Source organism: Nerophis ophidion, linkage group LG14 (genome assembly GCF_033978795.1).
Source record: "Nerophis ophidion isolate RoL-2023_Sa linkage group LG14, RoL_Noph_v1.0, whole genome shotgun sequence".
NCBI lineage: Eukaryota > Metazoa > Chordata > Actinopteri > Syngnathiformes > Syngnathidae > Nerophis > Nerophis ophidion.
The window spans coordinates 47,311,049-47,335,251 of NC_084624.1; the positions used below are offsets into that span (position 1 = coordinate 47,311,049).

A 24,203-nucleotide genomic window follows, 5' to 3' on the forward strand; every position below is an offset into this window, starting at 1 on the left:
GTGACAAAGGGCAGCCTTGGCGGAGTCCAACCCTCACTGGAAACGGCAACACGGACCAAGTGTGTGTTTACCTAATCAGGCTAAATAACAAACAAGCCAACCAACTAACCACCTTAACAACAAATGTAAACAAGACCTTGGAGAAGGTAACTGGAACAGCACTCAATCAATCAATCAATCACTAGGGTGAAGACCTCTTCCAAGGACCAACAATATTAAAACACTATTCCACTTCAGTCCTGTAGGCAAAGCACCGGCTTCAGCCCCTCAAGATCTGGTTCGTCAAAAACCCACTCGGACCTAATGCAAGTGGACTGTAACTAGATTAGATATAGATTGTCGTATCCACACTGTTGTTTGGATCCTTGCCTGAAACAAAAGGGTTTTTGCTCTGCTCCTATGTTATGTGGAAATTGGTTGTGTGGAGCAGTCTTTTTCAACCACTGGAATACAGTCCGGTGTGTCGTGGAATATTATCTAACTTCACCTATTTGGGTTAAAAATATTTTTTGCAAACCGGTAATTATAGTCTGAAAATGATGTGTTGTTGTTGAGGGTCGGTGCTGTCTAGAGCTCGGCAGAGTAGCCGTGTAATACTCTTCCATATCAGTAGGTGGCAGCTGGTAGCTAATTGCTTTGTAGATTTCGGAAACAGAGGGAGGCATGTGCAGGTAAAAAATGGTGTCTAATGCTTAAAGGGGAACATTATCACAATTTAAGAAGGGTTAAAACCAATAAAAATCAGTTCCCAGTGGTTTATTTTATTTTTCGAAGTTTTTTTTCAAAATTTTACCCATCACGCAATATCGTTTTATACACCCGTCTATTGTCCTGTGACGTCACAGCGTGACGCCACCACAAACAAAGATGGCGGGTAGCACAGAACGGTATAGCATAGTCGCTCGGATTAGGACTCGGATTTCAGCGGCGCAAGCGATTCAACAGATTATGCGTGTATTGAAACGGACGGTTGGAGTGTGGAGACAGATAGCGAAAACGAAATTGAAGAAGAAACTGAAGCTATTGAGCCATATCACGACAGACAGCGGCAACGAGGACAAATTCGGCGTTCGCCTTCTAACCAACGATCGCATCTTTTGACCACTGGTGCAACTTGAATCCGTCGATTGGTAAGTGTTTGTTTGGCACTAAATGTGGGTGGAGGGAAAGGTTGGACGCAAATATAGCTACAAATGAGGCATAATGATGCAATATGTACATACAGCTAGCCTAAATAGCATGTTAGCATCGATCAGCTTGCAGTCATGCCGTGCGCAAATATGTCTGATTAGCACATAAGTCAATAACATCAACAAAACTCACCTTTGTGATTTTGTTGACTTTATTGTTGGAACTGCATCTGCTTTGAGTGTCGCAGGATATCCACACATCTCTGTCGTAATAAAGCTATCGTCGGTAGCGATGCTACGACAGAACAGAACAAACGAGGGACTTTTGCATCTTTTGACCACTGGTGCAACTTGAATCCTTTGATTGGTATGTGTTTGTTTGGCATTAAATGTGGGTGGAGGGAAAGGCTGGATGCAAATATAGCTACAAATGAGGCATAATATGTACATACAGCTAGCCTAAATAGCATGTTAGCATCGATTAGCATGCCGTGACCATTGATATGTCTGATTAGCACACTCCACGTAAGTCAACTTGAATCCGTCCCTGTTCGTGTTGTTACAACCTCCGACAACACACCGACGAGGCATGATGTCTCCAAGGTATGGAAAACAGTCCAAAAAAACGGAAAATAACAGAGCTGATTTGACTTGGTGTGTGTAATGTGTTTGAGAAAATGGAGGATTGCTTCCTGTTGTGACGTCACAGGTGAAAGGTCATTGCTCCGACAGCAAACAATTGAATGGCGTTTCAATCGCCAAATTCACCCTTTTAGAGTTCGGAAATCGGTTTAAAAAACATGTGGTCTTTTTTCTGCAACATCAAGGTATATATTGACGCTTACATAGGTCTGCTGATAATGTTCCCTTTTAAATTAAATATAAACAAAAGGTGAGTGCCCCTAAGAAAAGGCATTGAAGCTTAGGGGAGGCTATGCGGAACAAAACTAAAACTGAACTGGCTACAAAGTAAACAAAAACAGAATGCTGGACGACAGCAAAGACTTACTGTGGATCAAAGACAATGTACGTCCGAACATGACATGACAATCAACAATGTCCCCACAAAGACGGATACAAACAACTGAAATCTTCTTGATCGTTCAAAGGAAGATATGAAACTGTTACAGGAAAATACCCCCCCCAAAAAAGAGAGAAAAAGCCACCAAAATAGGAGCGCAAGACAAGAACTAAAACACTACAAACAGGAAAACAGCAAAAAAAAAGTCCAAATAAGTCAGGGGGTGAAGTGACAGGTGGTGACAGTACACCTACTTTGAGACAAGAGCTATATTGACGCATGCTTGGTTATGGTTTAAAGCAGTGGTTCTTAACCTGGGTTCGATTAAACCCTAGGGGTTCAGTAGGTGGCAGCCGGTAGCTAATTGCTTTGTCGATGTCGGAAACAGCGGGAGGCAGTGTGCAGGTAAAAATAATGTCTAATGCTTAAACCAAAAATAAAGAAAAGGTGAGTGCCCCTAAGAAAAGGCATTGAAGCTTAAGGAAGTCTATGCGGAACAAAACTAAAACTGAACTGGCTACAAAGTAAACAAAAACCGGCCTGCTGGACGACAGCAAAAACTTGCTGTGGAGCAAAGACAGTGTTCGTCCGAACATGACATGACAATCAACAATGTCCTCACAAAGACGGATACAAACAACTGAAATCTTCTTGATCGCTCAAAGGAAGATATGGAACTGTTACAGGAAAATATAAAAAAAAAAAAAGAGAAAAAAACAACAAAATAGGAGCGCAAGACAAGAACTAAAACACTACACACAGGAAAACCGCAAAAAAACCCTCCAAATAAATCAGGGTGTGATGTGATAGGTGGTTTAAAGCAGTGGTTCTTAACCTGAGTTCGATTGAACCCTAGGGGTTCAGTAGGTGGCAGCCGGTAGTTATTTGCTTTGTATTTGTCGGAAACAGCGGGAGGCAGGGTGCAGGTAAGAAAAGATGTCTAATGCTTAAACCAAAAATACACAAAAGGTGAGTGCCCCTAAGAAAATGCATTGAAGCTTAGGGAAGGCTGTGCGGAACAGAACTAAAACTGAACTGGCTACAAAGTAAACAAAAACCGGAATGCTGGACGACAGCAAAAACTTGCTGTGGGAGCAAAGAAAATGTACGTCCGAACATGACATGACAATCAACAATGTCCCCACAAAGACGGATACAAACAACTGAAATCTTCTTGATCGCTCAAAGGAAGATATGAAACTGTTAAAGGAAAATACCAAAAAAAAAGAGAAAAAGCCAACAAAATAGGAGTGCAAGACAAGAATTAAAACACTACACACAGGAAAACAGCAAAAAAACTCCAAATAAGTCAGTGGGTGAAGTGATAGGTGGTTTAAAGCAGTGGTTCTTAACCTGAGTTCGATTGAACCCTAGAGGTTCAGTAGGTGGCAGCCGGTAGCTAATTGCTTTGTAGATGTCGGAAACAGCAGGAGGCAGTGTGCAGGTACAAAAGGTGTCTAATGCTTAAACCAAAAATAAACAAAAGGTGAGTGACCCTAAGAAAAGCCATTGAAGATTAGGGAAGGCTATGCGGAACAAAACTAAAACTTAACTGGCTACAAAGTAAACAAAAACTGGCTTGCTGGACGACAGCAAAAACTTGCTGTGGAGCTAAGACAGTGTTCGTCCGAACATGACATGACAATCAACAATGTCCCCACAAAGACGGATACAAACAACTGAAATCTTCTTGATCGCTCAAAGGAAGATATGAAACTGTTACAGGAAAATATAGAAAAAAACAACAAAATAGGAGCGCAAGACAAGAACTAAAACACTACACACAGGAAAACCGCAAAAAAACCCTCCAAATAAATCAGGGTGTGATGTGATAGGTGGTTTAAAGCAGTGGTTCTTAACCTGAGTTCGATTGAACCCTAGGGGTTCAGTAGGTGGCAGCCGGTAGTTATTTGCTTTGTATTTGTCGGAAACAGCGGGAGGCAGTGTGCAGGTAAGAAAAGATGTCTAATGCTTAAACCAAAAATACACAAAAGGTGAGTGCCCCTAAGAAAATGCATTGAAGCTTAGGGAAGGCTGTGCGGAACAGAACTAAAACTGAACTGGCTACAAAGTAAACAAAAACCGGAATGCTGGACGACAGCAAAAACTTGCTGTGGGAGCAAAGAAAATGTACGTCCGAACATGACATGACAATCAACAATGTCCCCACAAAGACGGATACAAACAACTGAAATCTTCTTGATCGCTCAAAGGAAGATATGAAACTGTTAAAGGAAAATACCAAAAAAAAAGAGAAAAAGCCAACAAAATAGGAGTGCAAGACAAGAATTAAAACACTACACACAGGAAAACAGCAAAACAACTCCAAATAAGTCAGTGGGTGAAGTGATAGGTGGTTTAAAGCAGTGGTTCTTAACCTGAGTTCGATTGAACCCTAGAGGTTCAGTAGGTGGCAGCCGGTAGCTAATTGCTTTGTAGATGTCGGAAACAGCAGGAGGCAGTGTGCAGGTAAAAAAGGTGTCTAATGCTTAAACCAAAAATAAACAAAAGGTGAGTGACCCTAAGAAAAGCCATTGAAGATTAGGGAAGGCTATGCGGAACAAAACTAAAACTGAACTGGCTACAAAGTAAACAAAAACTGGCTTGCTGGACGACAGCAAAAACTTGCTGTGGAGCAAAGACAGTGTTCGTCCGAACATGACATGACAATCAACAGTGTCCCCACAAAGACGGATACAAACAACTGAAATCTTCTTGATCGCTCAAAGGAAGATATGAAACTGTTACAGGAAAATATAAAAAAAAAAAGAGAAAAAACAACAAAATAGGAACGCAAGACAAGAATTAAAACACTACACACAGGAAAACAGCAAAAAAAAAAAAAAACTCCAAATAAGTCAGGGGGTGATGTGACAGGTGGTTTAAAGCAGTGGTTCTTAACCTGAGTTCGATTGAACCCTAGGGCTTCAGTAGGTGGCAGCCAGTTTCTAATTGCTTTGTATTTGTCGGAAACAGTGGGAGGCAGTGTGCAGGTAAAAAAGATGTCTAATGCTTAAACCAAAAACAAACAAAAGGTGAGTGCCCCTAAGAAAATGCATTGAAGCTTAGGGAAGGCTGTGCGGAACAGAACTAAAACTGAACTGGCTACAAAGTAAACAAAAACCGGAATGCTGGACGACAGCAAAAACTTGCTGTGGGAGCAAAGAAAATGTACGTCCGAACATGACATGACAATCAACAATGTCCCCACAAAGACGGATACACACAACTGAAATCTTCTTGATCGCTCAAAGGAAGATATGAAACTGTTACAGATAAATACCAAAAAAAAAAAAAAGAGAAAAAGCCACCAAAATAGGAGCGCAAGACAAGAACTAAAACACTACACACAGGAAAACAGCAAAAAAAACCTCCAAATAAGTCAGGGGGTGATGTGATAGGTGGTTTAAAGCAGTGGTTCTTAACCTGAGTTCGATTGAACCCTATTGGTTCAGTAGGTGGCAGCCGGTAGCTAATTGCTTTGTATTTGTCGGAAACAGCGGGAGGCAGGGTGCAGGTAAAAAAGATGTCTAATGCTTAAACCAAAAATAAACAAAAGGTGAGTGCCCCTAAGAAAAGGCATTGAAGCTTAGGGAAGGCTATGCGGAACAAAACTAAAACTGAACTGGCTGCAAAGTAAACAAATACAGAATGCTGGACGACAGCAAAGACTTGCTGTGGACCAAAGACAATGTACGTCCGAACGTGTCATGACTGTCATTACTTGGACTTGGGTGACGGTTGTTTTCCCGAGGTGAGAAGTGATTGGAGCGGAGACTGCGTGAGAGTAATGACATATTTTAATTATAATTTTTTTAAAAAGGGCTAAACGAAAAGCGCTCACAATGGAGGTACAAAACTTGGCTATGAAAACAAACAAATACTTGCACCATGGCATGAATAACGAAAACACTTACTGTGACGGAGACAAGGGGCATGGAATCATGGGTTTGCAGAAGGGTGATGGATGGTGATGTTGCCAGGATGAACAACAGAAACAGACCGGCTTAAATAACAGTGACACGATCAGTGAAAACAGGTGTGAGACTCAACACGTGAAACTAATGGGTTGCTATGGTTACAAAAATGCTTGGTCATGCTTTTTACTGGTGACTGAGATTTGTTTTTTAAAGGGGAACATTATCAGCAGAACTATGTAAGCGTCAATATGTACCTTGATGTTGCAGAAAAAATACCATATGTTTTTTTTAACCGATTTCCGAACTCTAAAAGGGTGAATTTGGCGATTGAAACACCTTTCAATGGTTCGCTGTCGGAGCAATGACCTTTCACCCGTGACGTCACAACAGGAAGCAATCCTCCATTTTCTCAAACACATTACACACACAAGTCAAATCAGCTCTGTTATTTTCCATTTTTCAACTGTTTTCCGTACCTTGGAGACATTATGCCTCGTCGGTGTGTTGTCGGAGGGTGTAACAACACCAACTGACTTACGTGGAGTGTGCTAATCAGACATATTTGCTAACGGCATGACTGTAAGCTAATCGATGCTAACATGCTAGTTACGCTAGCTGTATGCACATATTGCATCATTATGCCTCTTTTGTAGCTATATTTGCATGCAGCCTTTCCCTCCACCCACATTTAATGCCAAACAAACACATACCAATCAACGGATTCAAGTTGCACCAGTGTCAAAAGATGCGAAAGTCCCTCGTTTGTTCCGCACACCTTACCGACGATAGCGATGCTACGACAGAGATGTGTGGATATCCTGCGACACTAAAAAGCAGATGCGTTTCCAACAAAAAAGTCAACGAAATCCCAAAGGTGAGTTTTGTTGATGTTATTGACTTATGTACTAATCAGACATATTTGCTCACGGCATGACTGGAAGCTAATCGATGCTAACATGCTAGTTACGCTAGCTGTATGCACATATTGCATCATTATGCCTCATTTGTAGCTATATTTGCATGCAGCCTTTCCCTCCACCCACATTTAATGCCAAACAAACACATACCAATCGACGGATTCAAGTTGCACCAGTGTCAAAAGATGCGAAAGTCCCTCGTTTGTTCCGCACACCTTACCGACGATAGCGATGCTGCGACAGAGATGTGTGGATATCCTGCGACACTCAAAGCAGATGCGTTTCCAACGATAAAGTCAACGAAATCACAAAGGTGAGTTTTGTTGATGTTATTGACTTATGTGCTAATCAGACATATTTAGTCACGGCATGACTGGAAGCTAATCGATGCTGACATGCTAGTTACGCTAGCTGTATGTACATATTGCATCATTATGCCTCAATTGTAGCTATATTTGCATGCAGCCTTTCCCTCCACCCACATTTAATGCCAAACAAACACATACCAATCGTTGGTTAGAAGGCGATCGCCAAATTCGTCCTTGCTTCCTCCCGTGCCGCTGTCTGTCTTGATATGGCTCAATAGCTTCAGTTTCTTCTGTAATTTTGTTTCAATACATGCGTAATCTGTTGAATCGCTGTAAGCTAAAATCCGAGTCTGAATCCGAGCAACTCTGCTATACCTTTCTGTGCTATCCGCCATGTTTGTTTCTGTCGGCTTCACGCAGTGACGTCGCAGGTGTGGCTCTAACGACGGTTAAAATCAGGCACTTTGATGCCGTTTTTCGGGATATTGCGTGATGGGTAAAATTTTGAGAAAAACTTCGCAAAATAAAATAAGCCACTGGTAACTGATTTTTATGGGTTTTAACCCTTCAGAAATTGTGATAATCCATCCATCCATCTCCTACCGCTTATTCCCTTTTGGGGTCGCGGGGGGCGCTGGCGCCCATCTCAGCTACAATCGGGCGGAAGGCGGGGTACACCCTGGACAAGTCGCCACCTCATCGCAGGGCCAACACAGATAGACAGACAACATTCACACACTAGGGCCAATTTAGTGTTGCCAATCAACCTATCCCCAGGTGCATGTCTTTGGAAGTGGGAGGGGCCTATCCCCAGATGCATGTCTTTGGAGGTCGGAGGAAGCCGGAGTACCCGGAGGGAACCCACGCATTCACGGGGAGAACATGCAAACTCCACACAGAAAGATCCCGAGCCTGGATTTGAACCCAGGACTGCAGGAACTTCGTATTGTGAGGCAGACGCACTAACCCCTCTGCCACCGTGAAGCAATCAATCAATATTTACATTTATAGCCCTAAATCACAAGTGTCTCAAAGGGCTGCACAAGCCACAATGTCATCCTCGGCTCAGATCCCACATCAGGGCAAGGAAAAACTCAACCAGTCTAAGTCTATGATACACATTCGCAGACATTCAGAACCTTTTTTCAGCCAAGTTTTTAATGCAAACATGAAATCTACTCAAAGTCTTTGTATCTTGTGTGTGGGCGGTATAGCTCGGTTGGTTGAGTGGCCGTCCCAGCAACTTGAGGGTTCCAGGTTCGATCCCCACTTCTGCAAACATACTCACTGCCGTTGTGTCCTTGGGCAAGACACTTTACCCACCTGCTCCCAGTGCCACCCACACTGTCATGTCTGTTGATCATGTTTTTGTTTGGCCATGTGTTTATTTTTTGGACACTCAGTTCACAGAAAGATCCCGAGCCTGGATTTGAACCCAGGACTGCAGGAACTTCGTATTGTGAGGCAGACGCACTAACCCCTCTTTCACCGTGAAGCAATCAATCAATATTTACATTTATAGCCCTAAATCACAAGTGTCTCAAAGGGCTGCACAAGCCACAATGTCATCCCCGGCTCAGATCCCACATCAGGGCAAGGAAAAACTCAACCAGTCTAAGTCTATGATACACATTCGCAGACATTCAGAACCTTTTTTCAGCCAAGTTTTTAATGCAAACATGAAATCTACTCAAAGTCTTCGTATATTGTGGCGGTATAGCTCGGTTGGTAGAATGGCCGTCCCAGCAACTTGAGGGTTCCAGGTTCGATCCCCACTTCTGCAAACATACTCACTGCCGTTGTGTCCTTGGGCAATACACTTTACCCACCTGCTCCCAGTGCCACCCACACTGTCATGTCTGTTGATCATGTTTTTGTTTGTTTTTTGGACACTCAGTTCACAGAAAGATCCCCAGCCTGGATTTGAACCCAGGACTGCAGGAACTTCGTATTGTGAGGCAGACGCACTAACCCCTCCGCCACCGTGAAGCCCAAATTGTGATAATGTTCCCCTTTAATGATTTCTGTTGGTGGTGCGCTTCCGCATTTTTTCAACTAAAGAAATGTGCATTGGCTCAAAAACTGGTGTAGAATTTGTCTGCTAAGTAACCAACGCTGACTAAATCAGTACCTTTCTTCCTTCTAGACTCGGCAATTAGCACTCCAGATTGAAAAAAAAAAAATGGATGTTCGTTAAATTTGCATATCTTTACACGCCTGCAAAACTACAATTCTTCAATCAATCAATCAATCAATCAATGTTTATTTATATAGCCCCAAATCATAAATGTCTCAAAGGACTGCACAAATCATTACGACTACAACATCCTCGGAAGAACCCACAAAAGGGCAAGGAAAACTCACACCCAGTGGGCAGGGAGAATTCACATCCAGTGGGACGCCAGTGACAATGCTGACTATGAGAAACCTTGGAGAGGACCTCAGATGTGGGCAACCCCCCCCCTCTAGGGGACCGAAAGCAATGGATGTCGAGCGGGTCTAACATGATACTGTGAAAGTTCAATCCATAGTGGCTCCAAGACAGCAGCGAGAGTCCCGTCCACAGGAAACCATCTCAAGCGGATCAGCAGCGTAGAGATGTCCCCAACCGATACAGGCGAGCGGTCCATCCTGGGTCCCGACGAGCGGTCCATCCTGGGTCTCGACTCTGGACAGTCAGTACTTCATCCATGGTCATCGGACCGGACCCCCTCCACAAGGGAGGGGGGGACATAGGAGAAAGAAAAGAAGCGGCAGATCAACTGGTCTAAAAAGGAGGTCTATTTAAAGGCTAGAGTATACAGATGAGTTTTAAGATGAGACTTAAATGCTTCTACTGAGGTAGCATCTCGAACTGTTACTGGAGCCCGAACGGAAAACGCTCTATAGCCCGCAGACTTTTTTTGGTCTCGGAGCGGCGCTCTTTGGGTATTCGGTGGTGTGAACAAGATCCATTATTGAGGGCTAAACGAGGCCCCCGTGTTGTGATGCAGTCCAAATGTAACTGCCGGCGGAGTGGCATAATTAAGTTGGGGCCGCAAATGAGATGCGGCGCTTGTTGTGTGCTAATTGCCGAGGATTTATCCGCGCTTGTGTGGGAGGGGAAGGAGAGGCGAGGGAGGCGCGGTCGCTCCGAGACAAAATTTAATGCGATTAACATCCAGTCGCCTTCGCAGGGCAAAATCCTGGCAAGCGGCAAGATTGGCTTCTTTCCAAGCGACGCTGTGAGGCCTTCCCCCTGTGTAAGTCTGCATATTTTTGCTGATCAATACGCCACATTAAGTGTGAACGCAATGCATTTAGCGGCTAATGGCTACTATTGATGTCTGAGCCCAGAGATCTGCCTTTCCATTACATTTTTTCTGCCTCTGTCTAGCTGTGGTTTTAGCTCCCAGAATGTGGCTTGAATATCGCATTACCAGTGATGACCTCTACCTTTCCAGTGCAATGAATAGCAAAAAAATAACTACGTTTATTTTTCTGTGCCAGCTCCCAAAGCCCGTGGATTACTCAGCACAGCTCTGGTGAGTGATGAAAAACAAAGACCGGCGATAACAACTTGTTTTCGTTCTTGTTTGTTTTTCTCTCGGCGGTGAAAAGTTGAGTGCGCGGTTGTTTGTATTTCACGGGTGGTTCAGGTTTGCAGGGCCGATGGAGAGGTACCAGGCCGAGGTGGAGCTTCAGGACCAAGGAGACAGCACCTATCTGGTTCGGCACAGGAGTAAAGAGTGCACTGAGTACGCCATTAGTATAAAGTAAGTCATTGCATTGCTTGGGCTACTAAAGTCCTGGAACCAGTTCTGAAGTTTAAAATGTTTTTCAGGCTTATTTATTCCCAGATTTCCTAGAAAGATCCATGTTTGACAACCGTTCCTTTTAGGATACTTTCTTGTTTAACGTCTACGGATGTTCTCTTTCATCCAAGTCAGTTTGTCTTGCCTTTCGCCGAGCAGTCATAGATTTAGATTGGTCAGATGTAGTCTAGATTCTGGATTAAACTTCGTAGAAGGATCCATGTTTGACAACACTTCCTTTTAGGATACTTTCTTGTTTAAAGTATATCGATGTTTTCATTCATCCAAGCCATTGTTTTCTCAGGGCATTTACTCGATTGCAGCCGGACTGGTCAGTTTGTCTTGCCTTTCGCCGAGCAGTTAATGCTCATAGATTTAGATTGGTCAGATCTGGTCTAGTTTCTGTATTAAACTTCCTAGAACGATCCATGTTTGACAAAACTTCCTTTTAGGATACTTTCTTGATCTTGTGGGTTCTTCCGAGGATGTTGTAGTCGTAATGATTTGTGCAGTCCTTTGAGACATTTGTGATTTGGGGCTATATAAATAAACATTGATTGATTGATTGATTAAAGTCTACGGATGTTCTCGTTCGTCCAAGTCATTGTGTTCTCAGGGCATTTACTCGATCGCAGCCGGACTGGTCAGTTTGTCTTGCCTTTCGCCGAGCAGTCATAGATTTAGATCGGTCAGATCTGGTCTAGTTCCTGTATTAAACTTCCTAGAACGATCCATGTTTGACAAAACTTCCTTTTAGGATACTTTCTTGATCTTGTGGGTTCTTCCGAGGATGTTGTAGTCGTAATGATTTGTGCAGTCCTTTGAGACATTTGTGATTTGGGGCTATATAAATAAACATTGATTGATTGATTGATTGATTGATTAAAGTCTACGGATGTTCTCGTTCGTCCAAGTCATTGTGTTCTCAGGGCATTTACTCGATCGCAGCCGGACTGGTCAGTTTGTCTTGCCTTTCGCCGAGCAGTCATAGATTTAGATCGGTCAGATCTGGTCTAGTTTCTGTATTAAAGTTCCTAGAACGATCCATGTTTGACAAAACTTCCTTTTAGGATTCTTTCTTGTTTAAAGTCTACGGATGTTCTCATTCATCCAAGTCATTGTGTTCTTAGGGCATTCACTCGATCGCAGCTTGGACTGGTCAGTTTGTCTTGCCTTTCGCCGAGCAGTCATAGATTTAGATCGGTCAGATCTGGTCTAGTTTCTGTATTAAACTTCCTAGAACGATCCATGTTTGACAAAACTTCCTTTTAGGATACTTTCTTGATCTTGTGGGTTCTTCCGAGGATGTTGTAGTCGTAATGATTTGTGCAGTCCTTTGAGACATTTGTGATTTGGGGCTATATAAATAAACATTGATTGATTGATTGATTGATTGATTAAAGTCTACGGATGTTCTCGTTCGTCCAAGTCATTGTGTTCTCAGGGCATTTACTCGATCGCAGCCGGACTGGTCAGTTTGTCTTGCCTTTCGCCGAGCAGTCATAGATTTAGATCGGTCAGATCTGGTCTAGTTTCTGTATTAAACTTCCTAGAAAGATCCATGTTTGACAACACTTCCTTTTAGGATACTTTCTTGATTAAAGTCTACGGATGTTCTCGTTCGTCCAAGTCATTGTGTTCTCAGGGCATTTACTCAATCGCAGCCGGACTGGTCAGTTTGTCTTGCCTTTCTCTGAGCAGTCATAGATTTAGATTGGTCAGATCGAGTCTAGATTCTGGATTAAATTTCCTAGAAGGATCCATGTTTGACAAAACTTCCTTTTAGGATTCTTTCTTGTTTAAAGTCTACGGATGTTTTCATTCATCCAAGTCATTGTGTTCTTAGGGCATTCACTATATCGCAGCCGGACTGGTCAGTTTGTCTTGCCTTTCGCCGAGCAGTCATAGATTTAGATTGGTCAGACCTAGTCTAGTTTCTGGATTAAACTTCCTAGAAGGATCCATGTTTGACAACACTTCCTTTTAGGATACAGTCTTGTTAAAAGTCTACGGATGTTCTCATACATCCAAGTCATTGTGTTCTCAGGGCAATCACTCGATCGCAGCTGGACTGGTGAGTTTGTCTTGCCTTTCGCCGAGCAGTCATAGATTTAGATTGGTCAGATCTAGTCTAGTTTCTGGATTAGACTTTGTAGAAGGATCCATGTTTGACAACACTTCCTTTTAGGATACTTTCTTGATTAAAGTATACGGATGTCCTCGTTCATCCAAGTCATTGTGTTCTCAGGGCATTTACTCGATCGCAGCCGGACTGGTCAGCTTGTCTTGCCTTTCGCCGAGCAGTCATAGATTTACATTGGTCAGATCCAGTCTAGATTCTGGATTAAACTTCATAGAAGGATCCATAGTTAACAAAACTTCCTTTTAGGATACTTTTCTTGTTTAAAGTCTACGGACGTTTTCGTTCGTCCAAGACATTGTGTTCTCAGGGCATCCACTCGATCGCAGCCGGACTGGTCAGTTTGTCTTGCCTTTCGCCGAGCAGTTCTTGCTCATAGATTTAGATTGGTCAGATCTATTCTAGTTTCTGTATTAAACTTCCTGGATGGATCCATGGTGGAAAGATCTGTTGTTTACCTTGAATTGATTAATGTGGACCCCGACTTAAACAAGTTGAAAAAACTTATTGGGGTGTTACCATTTAGTGGTCAATTGTACGGACTATGTACTGTACTGTGCAATCTACTAATAAAAGTTTCAAACAATCAATCAATCAAAGATAGGTCATTGTTGGATGGGATTTCTTGGATGGATCCAAGTTCAACGAAGTTGTCTGGAACGATCTGCTTTTATCTGAACTAGCTTAATGGATGAGTGATGAGAGTTGGACTGAAAAAACGAAAACATTTGGACTGATCTTCCAGGAAGTACCATGATTGGATTGGATTTCTAGAATGGATCCACATATGACTAATGCTCGGTCTTAAATTTGACTTCCAGTTTTTTCTAGGATTTGTTTTTGACTGACATAATAGATTGGATTTTCTAGATGTCATCCTTGATTTGACTTGCAGGTTGTATCCAGATTCAAACTGTCTCCCTTTGATGTATTTAATAGGGATCCGGCCTTAATCCGTTCTTCCTTGATCTTCGTGGAGCCATTACTGTTTGATTGGACATTCTAGTTTGGAACAAGGTTTGAGTCAATCTTCCAAATCCATTTCTTAATTGGATTTTCTGGATGTTTTCAATCTTGACTGAACCTCCTGGTTAAATTTGGTCTTTATTGGACTTTCTGTTTGGGCCGGTGTTTGACTGGCAGATCATGATGTTGTAGTTCTGCAGGACTTTGAATAGATGAAGAAGCAACCATGTCAGTAAGAATGTTAATCAGGTTGAGAACACTTTCTTCTTATTAGTGATTTCAGCTCGAGTCAACCATAACAGCTAAATCGCAAAGCATTTCCCGTATTGTTCTGCACAGTGTGAAGGATTGAGGGGGTTTGTAGGTAGTACATTATGGTAGAAAGCTAGTGTAGATAATTGATTCAGCAGGCAAACAATTCATTAGTCAAGGTTAGCACATTATGCTGCACTGCTTCACTCTTTACGTGGTGCTCAGCCCTAGATGCTATTATGCAAAACACAATAGAGATGAACTGCCTGCTGCTTGAGGTGCTCATAGAAAAATCAGTGGATTACACACAAAAGGTTTTAATTTCCCACCGACTGTTTGTGTCATTTTCTTTGGGCTTTGCATACTGATGATGCAGGCGCTCCTCTCTGACAAAACATTTATATTATTTCACGCAATTCTGCACCCTGAGCACTTGGTATTATTCTTTGTTTGTTTTATTTTTTTAAAGCGTGACTTTCTTCGTTTAAAGAAAGCACTTCATGACCCTTCGGGAAGTGTGAATCACAAATAACTACATCATTTGTTATGTTACATACAGTATGGTGAAGGAGAGTTTCCTATAAGAAACAATGTAAGCATGAATAATTGGTTCCAGCCTCGAAAAAAGTCCCCGTTTTAGTAAAAGAATGCAGACTTGAAGGCACATCAAACAAACATAACAATGGGATTAAACAACGAAGCAAACTAAACTGTGACTCTGCGCACACACGAAAGTCTCTTAGGGGCTCTCAAAAACATTAACAACAATCCATTATCCTCTGCTTATCCGAGGTTGGGTCGCGGGGGCAGCAGCCTAAGCAGGGAAGCCCAGACTTCCCTCTCCCCAGCCACTTCGTCCAGCTCTTCCCGGCGGATCCCAAGGCGATCCCAGGCCAGCCGGGAGACATAGTCTTCCCAATGTGTCCTGGGTCTTCCTTGTGGCCTCCTACCGGTTGTACGTGCCCTAAACACCTCCCTAGGGAGGCATTTGGGTGGCATCCTGACCAGATACCCGAACCACCTCATCTGGCTCCTCTCCATGTGGAGGAGCAGCGGCTTTACTTTGAGTTCCTCCCAGATGGCAGAGCTTCTCACCCTATCTCTAAGGGAGAGACCTGCCACCCGGTGGAGGAATCTCATTTCGGCCGATTGTACCCATGTGTGGAGGCGGTTGTGGCCCGCGGGTCTGCCGCGGAACGGGGTGTGCAAGGACCGGCTTCGAAGACAGTGACAGGTGAGTCGATGGCCCAGGTGGGCCTTGTCATCTACTCTCCTGTCGCCTTTATTAGCAGCAGCCGGAATGAGACACGGAAGTTGGAGTGTTAGCTGCGGATAAGCGGACGCAGGAGGTAAAGACATTGTGCTGGAAAGCAGGAGTCAATCAATCAATCAATGTTTATTTATATAGCCCTAAATCCCAAGTGTCTCAAAGGGCTGTTCGGTAGAGCCCACATAAGGGCAAAGAAAAACTCACCCCAGTGGGACGTTGGTGACAGTGACAATGATGACTACGAGGAACCTTGGAGCGAACCCCCAGCCCCCCAAGGGGACCAAAAGCAATGAATGTCGAGCGGGTCTAACATGATATTGTGAAAGTCCAATCCATAGTGGATCTAACATAACGGTGAGAGTCCAGTCCAAAGTGGATCCAAAAAAAGTAGCGAGAGTCCCGTCCATAGTGGAGCCAGCAGGAAACCATCCCAAGCGGAGGCGGATCAGCAGCGCACAGATGTCCCCGACCGATACACAAGCACTGTCCATCCTGGGTCCCGACTCTGGACAGCCAGTACTTCATCCATGGCCACCGGACCTGTGTCCCTCCCCTCCATAAGGGAGAGGGGGACAGAGGAGAAAAAGAAAAGAAACGGCAGATCAACTTGTCTAAGCCTATTGATATTTATGAAAAATAACAGTTTTATACCCTGAATTCCGGGCTCTCCTGGCAGTGTGTGGTGGTCTGAAGAACCCACTATAGGGCAACCTCTACACCGTGATCTTGTCCTTTCGGTCATGACCCAAAGCTCATGACCATAGGTGAGGATGGGAACGTAGATCGACCGGTAAATTGAGAGCTTTGCCTTCCGGCTCAGCTCCTTCTTCACCACAACGGATCGATACAATGTCCACATTACTGAAGACGCCGCTCAGACTTTCAAAACTTATAGTTATCGATGCTTTTGATCAGAAGGAGCTGCGCATGGACTTCATTTACAAGTAAAGGTAAGACCATATAAATGTTTTTTTTATTAAATGTGCTTTTCATGACGGTATCCTTACATCACACTCAAATTTATAAGTGCAGGCCTAAATTTACCGCATGCCTTTGGTAAACGCAGGAGTGAGACGAGGTTTTAAATTAATTGGCGCCCCGGTGGCAATTCAAGGAAATGCGGTAAGACCAATTCAAAGAATTTAAATAAGATCCCTCAACACGCTCATCACGAATGTCCCTTTTGCAATAACGAGGCTTCAACAAGGAGCGTTCCGTCTAATCGAGCGGAACCGTGGACTGGTCATGTCTGTGTCGTGAGTGATACGCACGAGAGGGAGAAGGAGGGTGGAGCAAAGGTGTCTCATCCGTCTTCATGTGTTATTCAGCCCATAACTCAGTCGGCATCAATAATAGATCCCGCAGCATGTATTTATAATGTAGCTGTGAATTGGCAAATCTGCACCGGTGGAGATTTACGATGCATTCAACATGCCGGAGACTTTACAAAGCACGGAATGGAATACGTTGCTTTGTTCCATTCCAAGGTTAGGCCCCCGTCGCATTCCAACACCTGGGAACATCCTCACTTGTAGTCGAGGTGTCAGAGCAGAACAAAGCTTTGTTCCTTTTCGGTTTGAAGTTGACCGATAAGAATCTATCGCTGCTAAATATTAAGCAGGCAGATAAAATCCCAAACCTGCTACACTGCGTCACTTCAACTTCTGACTTATACGTACGTTCATGGTTGGGGGTCTACTTGATGCAGACTTCAAGTCAATGGATGGTGGCCAAAATACCTCAAGTGGTCTGACATCAACTTACTTACTGCTGCTGGCCCAATGTGGACTGGACTATCACACTATTATGTTAGATCCACTATGGACTGGACTCTCACACTATTATGTTAGATCCACTATAGACTGGACTCTCACTATTCTATTAGATCCACTATGGACTGGACTCTCACTATCATGCTAGATCCACTAGGGACTGAACTCTCACACTATTATGTTAGATCCACTATGGACTGGACTCTCACACTATTATGTTAGATCCACTATGGACTGGACTCTCACTATTATGTTAGATCCACTATGGACTGGACTCTCACACTATTATGTTAGATCCACTATGGACTGGACTCTCACACTATTATGTTAGATCCACTATGGACTGGACTCTCACTATTATGTTAGATCCACTATGGACTGGACTCTCACACTACTATGTTAGATCCACTATGGACTGGACTCTCACACTACTATGTTAGATCCACTATGGACTGGACTCTCACATTACTATGTTAGATCGACTATGGACTGGACTCTCACACTATTATGTTGGATCCACTATGGACTGGACTATCACACTATTATGTTAGATCCACTATGGACTGGACTCTCACTATTATGTTAGATCCACTATGGACTGGACTCTCACACTATTATGTTAGATCCACTATGGACTGGACTCTCACTATTATGTTAGATCCACTATGGACTGGACTCTCACACTATTATGTTAGATCCACTATGCACTGGACTCTCACATTACTATGTTAGATCGACTATGGACTGGACTCTCACACTATTATGTTAGATCCACTATGGACTGGACTCTCACACTACTATGTTAGATCGACTATGGACTGGACTCTCACACTATTATGTTAGATCCACTATGGACTGGACTCTCACACTACTATGTTAGATCCACTATGGACTGGACTCTCACATTACTATGTTAGATCCACTATGGACTGGACTCTCACACTATTATGTTAGATCCACTATGGACTGGACTCTCACATTATTAACTAGATCTACTCAACGTCCTCTGCACCGGTCGGCTGGGGAGAGGGAAGTCTGGGCCTCTCTGCTTAGGCTGCTGCCCCCGCAACCCAACCTCGGATAAGCGGAAGATAGTTGAGAAATGGGACTAATTTAGTCCAATCAATGACGGTTAGTGTTTTAGGTATCGTGGTTCATTGTCATTTAAGTGACCATGTATTGCTTTTAAAGACAATTACAAATATATATAAATATTGAACAAGGTGATTGAGAAAAATTAGGTGATTGTCATCTGAATTCTGGATTTTATTTTGATTCTCGAGTTGATTTGGTCTGCAAAACCGCTCGATTATACTCAAATTTATATCAATATGATAATTATTGTGCATGTTTTTTCCTATGTGGTGATGTGAGGGCGTCCGCCATGTTTTGAGACAAGACGGAGCCAGTGGCGAGGGTTTTGGCGACAGACCTTCGTGACTTTCAACACGGGAGCTTGAAGCGTGTCTACTTGATTAGCAGCTCATGTCTTATTCATCTCACTCAGGTTCAACCACACAGTCAAGCACATTAAGATTCTGACCAAGGACGGCTGCTTCTACCTCGAAGAGAGTCGCCTCTTCAAGACCGTGCTGGTAATGCCCGGGATGGGGGTGGGGGGGCGGTGTTCTGTAAAGTCCATCATGCACTCGTGCAAATGTTCTCATTTATAATTACATTGAAATGATTGGTTGTCAATCATTAGCCAAACACTGAGATTATTATACTGTTGTACTTGAGTAAATTTATTTTTTTTGTAAATATTTTATTTTTACATTATTAGATTTTTTACATTATTTATTATATTTTTACATTAATTATTATATTTTTTACATTATATAATATATTTGTTTTTAACATGTATTATTTAATTTTTTTCTACATTTGTTGTTTTTGTTAATGGTCATTATCTAAACTCTGAGATTGTTATACTATTGTACTTGAGTAAATTCTATTTTTTTTGTAAATATTTTATTTTTACATTAACTATTATGTTTTTTACATTATTTTGGATATTTTTTACATTAATTATAATATTTTTACATTATATAATATTTTTTTTTCACGTATTTCAATTTTTTCTACATTTGTTGTTTTTGTTAATGGTCATTAGCTAAAAACTGAGATTGTTATACTTTTGTCCTTGAGTAAATTCAATTTTTTTTGTAAATATTATATTTACATTAATTATGATATTTTTCACAAAATGTATTATATTTTTACGTTAATTATTATAATTTTACATTATATAATATATTTGTTTTTTATCATGTATTATTTCCATTTTTCCTACATTTGTTGTTTTTGTTAATGGTCATTAGCTAAACACTAGGATTATTATACTATTGTGCTGGAGTAAATTTTATTTTTTTGTAAATATTTTATTTTTACATTAATTATTATATTTTTACATTACATAATATATTTTTTTGTCATGTATTTAAATTTTTTCTACATTTGTTGTTTTTGTTAATGGTCGTTAGCTAAACACTGAGATTATTATACTATTGTCCATCCAGATACTATTGTACTTGAGTAAATTCTATTTTTTTTAATATTTTATTTTTACATTAACTATTATATTTTTTACATTATTTTTGATATTTTTTACATTAAATGTAATATTTTTACATTGTATACTATTTTTTTGTCATGTATTTCAATTTTTTCTACATTTGTTGTTTTTGTTAATGGTCATTATCTAAACTCTGAGATTGTTATACTATTGTACTTGAGTAAATTCTATTTTTTTTGTAAATATTTTATTTTTACATTAACTATTATGTTTTTTACATTATTTTGGATATTTTTTACATTAATTATAATATTTTCACATTATATAATATTTTTTTTTCACGTATTTCAATTTTTTCTACATTTGTTGTTTTTGTTAATGGTCATTAGCTAAAAACTGAGATTGTTATACTTTTGTCCTTGAGTAAATTCAATTTTTTTTGTAAATATTATATTTACATTAATTATGATATTTTTCACAAAATGTATTATATTTTTACGTTAATTATTATAATTTTACATTATATAATATATTTGTTTTTTATCATGTATTATTTCCATTTTTCCTACATTTGTTGTTTTTGTTAATGGTCATTAGCTAAACACTAGGATTATTATACTATTGTGCTGGAGTAAATTTTATTTTTTTGTAAATATTTTATTTTTACATTAATTATTATATTTTTACATTACATAATATATTTTTTTGTCATGTATTTAAATTTTTTCTACATTTGTTGTTTTTGTTAATGGTCGTTAGCTAAACACTGAGATTATTATACTATTGTCCATCCAGATACTATTGTACTTGAGTAAATTCTATTTTTTTTAATATTTTATTTTTACATTAACTATTATATTTTTTACATTATTTTTGATATTTTTTACATTAAATGTAATATTTTTACATTGTATACTATTTTTTTGTCATGTATTTCAATTTTTTCTACATTTGTTGTTTTTGTTAATGGTCATTAGCTAAACACTGAGATTGTTATACTTTTGTCCTTGAGTAAATTCTATTTTTTTTGTAAATATTATATTTACATTAATTATTATATTTTTAACATAATTTATTATATTTTACATTAATGATGAGGATTTTACATTATATAATATATTTGTTTTTTATCATATATTATTTCCATTTTTTCTACATTTGTTGTTTTTGTTAATGGTCATTAGCTAAACACTGAGATTATTATACTTTTGTACTTGAGTAAATTCTATTTTTTTGTAAATATTTTATTTTTACCTTAACTATTATATTTTTTTACATTATTTATTATATTTTTTACATTAAATGTAATATTTTTACATTGTATACTATTTTTTTGTCATGTATTTCAATTTTTTCTACATTTGTTGTTTTTGTTAATGGTCATTAGCTAAACACTGAGATTGTTATACTATTGTCCTTGAGTAAATTCTATTTTTTTGTAAATATTATATTTACATTATTTATTATATTTTTAACATAATTTATTATATTTTTACATTAATTATGATGATTTTAAATTAAATAATATATTTGTTTTTTATCATGTATTATTTCCATTTTTCCTACATTTGTTGTTTTTGTTAATGGTCATTAGCTGAACACTGAGATTATTATACTATTGTGCTTGAGTAAATTCTATTTTTTGTTATTATTATATTTTTACATTATTATATTTTTTACATTATTTATTATATTTTTACATTAATTATTATATTTTTACATTATATATTTGTTTTTATCATGTATTATTTCATTTTTTTTCTACATTTGTTGTTTTTGTTAATGGTCGTTAGCTAAACACTGAGATTGTTATACTATTGTGCTTGAGTAAATTCTATTTTTTTGTAAATATTATATTTACATTATTTATTATATTTTTAACATAATTTATTATATTTTTACATTAATTATGATGATTTTAAATTGAATAATATATTTGTTTTTTATCATGTATTATTTCCATTTTTCCTACATTTGTTGTTTTTGTTAATGGTCATTAGCTAAACACTGAGATTGTTATACTATTGTGCTTGAGTAAATTCTATTTTTGTAAATATTATGTTTTTACATTAATTATTATACTTTTTTACATTGTTATATTTGTACATTAATTATTGTATTTCTACATTATATAATATATTTGTTTTTATCATGTATTATTTAAACCTTTTCTACATTTGTTGTTTTTGTTAATGGTCATTAGCTAAACACTGAGATTATTATACTTTTGTACTTGAGTAAATTCTATTTTTTTGTAAATATTTTATTTTTACCTTAACTATTATATTTTTTTACATTATTTATTATATTTTTTACATTAAATGTAATATTTTTACATTGTATACTATTTTTTTTGTCATGTATTTCAATTTTTTCTACATTTGTTGTTTTTGTTAATGGTCGTTAGCTAAACACTGAGATTGTTATACTATTGTCCTTGAGTAAATTCTATTTTTTTGTAAATATTATATTTACATTATTTATTATATTTTTAACATAATTTATTATATTTTTACATTAATTATGATGATTTTAAATTGAATAATATATTTGTTTTTTATCATGTATTATTTCCATTTTTTCTACATTTGTTGTTTTTGTTAATGGTCATTAGCTAAACACTGAGATTATTATACTATTGTACTTGAGTAAATTTTATTTTTTTTGTAAATATTTTATTTTTACATTATTATATTTTTTACATTATTTATTATATTTTTACATTAATTATTATATTTTTACATTACATAATTTTTTTTTTGTCATGTATTTCAATTTTTTCTACATTTGTTGTTTTTGTTAATGGTCGTTAGCTAAACACTAAGATTATTATACTATTGTACTTGAGTAAATTCTATTTTTTTGTAAATATTTTATTTTTAAATTAACTATTATATTTTTTACATTATTTTTGATATTTTTTACATTAATTATAATATTTTTCCATTATTTAATATTTTTTTGTCACGTATTTCAATTTTTTCTACATTTGTTGTTTTTGGTAATGGTCATTAGCTAAACACTGAGATTGTTATACTTTTGTACTTGAGTAAAGTAGATTTTTTTGTAAATATTATATTTTTACATTAAATATTATATTTTTTTACAGTATTATATTTTTACATTAATTATTATATGTTTACATTATATATTTGCTTTTATCATTTATTATTTCAATTTTTTCTACATTTGTTGTTTTTGTTAATGGTTTCATTTGGAGATGTCCGATAATATCGGCAGGCCGATACATGCTTTAAAATGTAATATCGGAAATGATTGGTATCGGTTTCCAAATTATCGGTATCAGTTTTTAAAAAAGTAAAATATATGACTTCTTAAAACTCCGCTGTGTACACGGACGTAGGGAGAAGTACAGAGAGCCAATAGGCTTTTCACACACACACACACACACACACAAGTGAATGCAAGGCATACTTGGTCAACAGCCATACAGGTCACACTGAGGGTGGCCGTTTGAACATCTTTAACACTGTTACAAATATGCGCCACACTGGGAACCCACACCAAAACAAGAATGACAAACACATTTTGGGAGAACATCCACACCGTAACACAACATAAACACAACAGAACAAATACCCAGAACCCCTTGCAGCAATAACTCTTCAGGGACGCTACAATATACTTCCGCCCACCTCAACCTCCTCATGCTCTCGCAGGGAGAGCATGTCCCAAATTCCAAGCTGCTGTTTTGAGGCATGTTTTATAAAAATTAATGCACTTTGTGACATCAATAATAAAAATGGCAGTGCCATTGTAGCTGAGATACATTGTTTAATGCATCCAGCAGGGGGCATCACAACACAATTAGGCATAATAATGTGTTCTTTTCACACAGTATATATTGGTATCAGTTGATATCGGTATCGGTAATTAAGAGTTGGACAATTTCGGATATCGGCAAAAAAAGCTATTATCGGACATCTCTAGTTTTATTACCAAATGCTGAATAAATAACAAATACTAATACAATTACTTCATTTTAAAATAGTGCAAATACAAAAAAAATATTTAACAAAAAGTTGTAACTATGCATATGCTGTAAAAAGAATTGAGTAAAACCACACAAATACTTAAAATGTGAATTAACTGGAATTCCAAAATGCAACACTGTCCACAAACATTGCAGCTATACAGTAAAAATGACAAAACATGCTAAAATATAAATTCCATTAAT

At 38.6% G+C, this 24,203-nt stretch overlaps 1 protein-coding gene across 2 annotated transcripts in view; it reads left to right on the top strand.

The window, feature by feature from the left end:
* LOC133568762 (guanine nucleotide exchange factor VAV3-like) overlaps positions 1-24,203 on the top strand; it is a 121,873-nt gene that overhangs the window by 78,727 nt on the left and 18,943 nt on the right. For both annotated transcript variants that reach the window (XM_061920890.1, XM_061920891.1), the window contains exons 21-24: positions 10,473-10,538; positions 10,786-10,820; positions 10,935-11,051; positions 18,998-19,085. In XM_061920890.1, the coding sequence (XP_061776874.1) occupies positions 10,473-10,538; positions 10,786-10,820; positions 10,935-11,051; positions 18,998-19,085 (306 nt within the window). The remainder of the gene's footprint in view (positions 1-10,472; positions 10,539-10,785; positions 10,821-10,934; positions 11,052-18,997; positions 19,086-24,203) is intronic.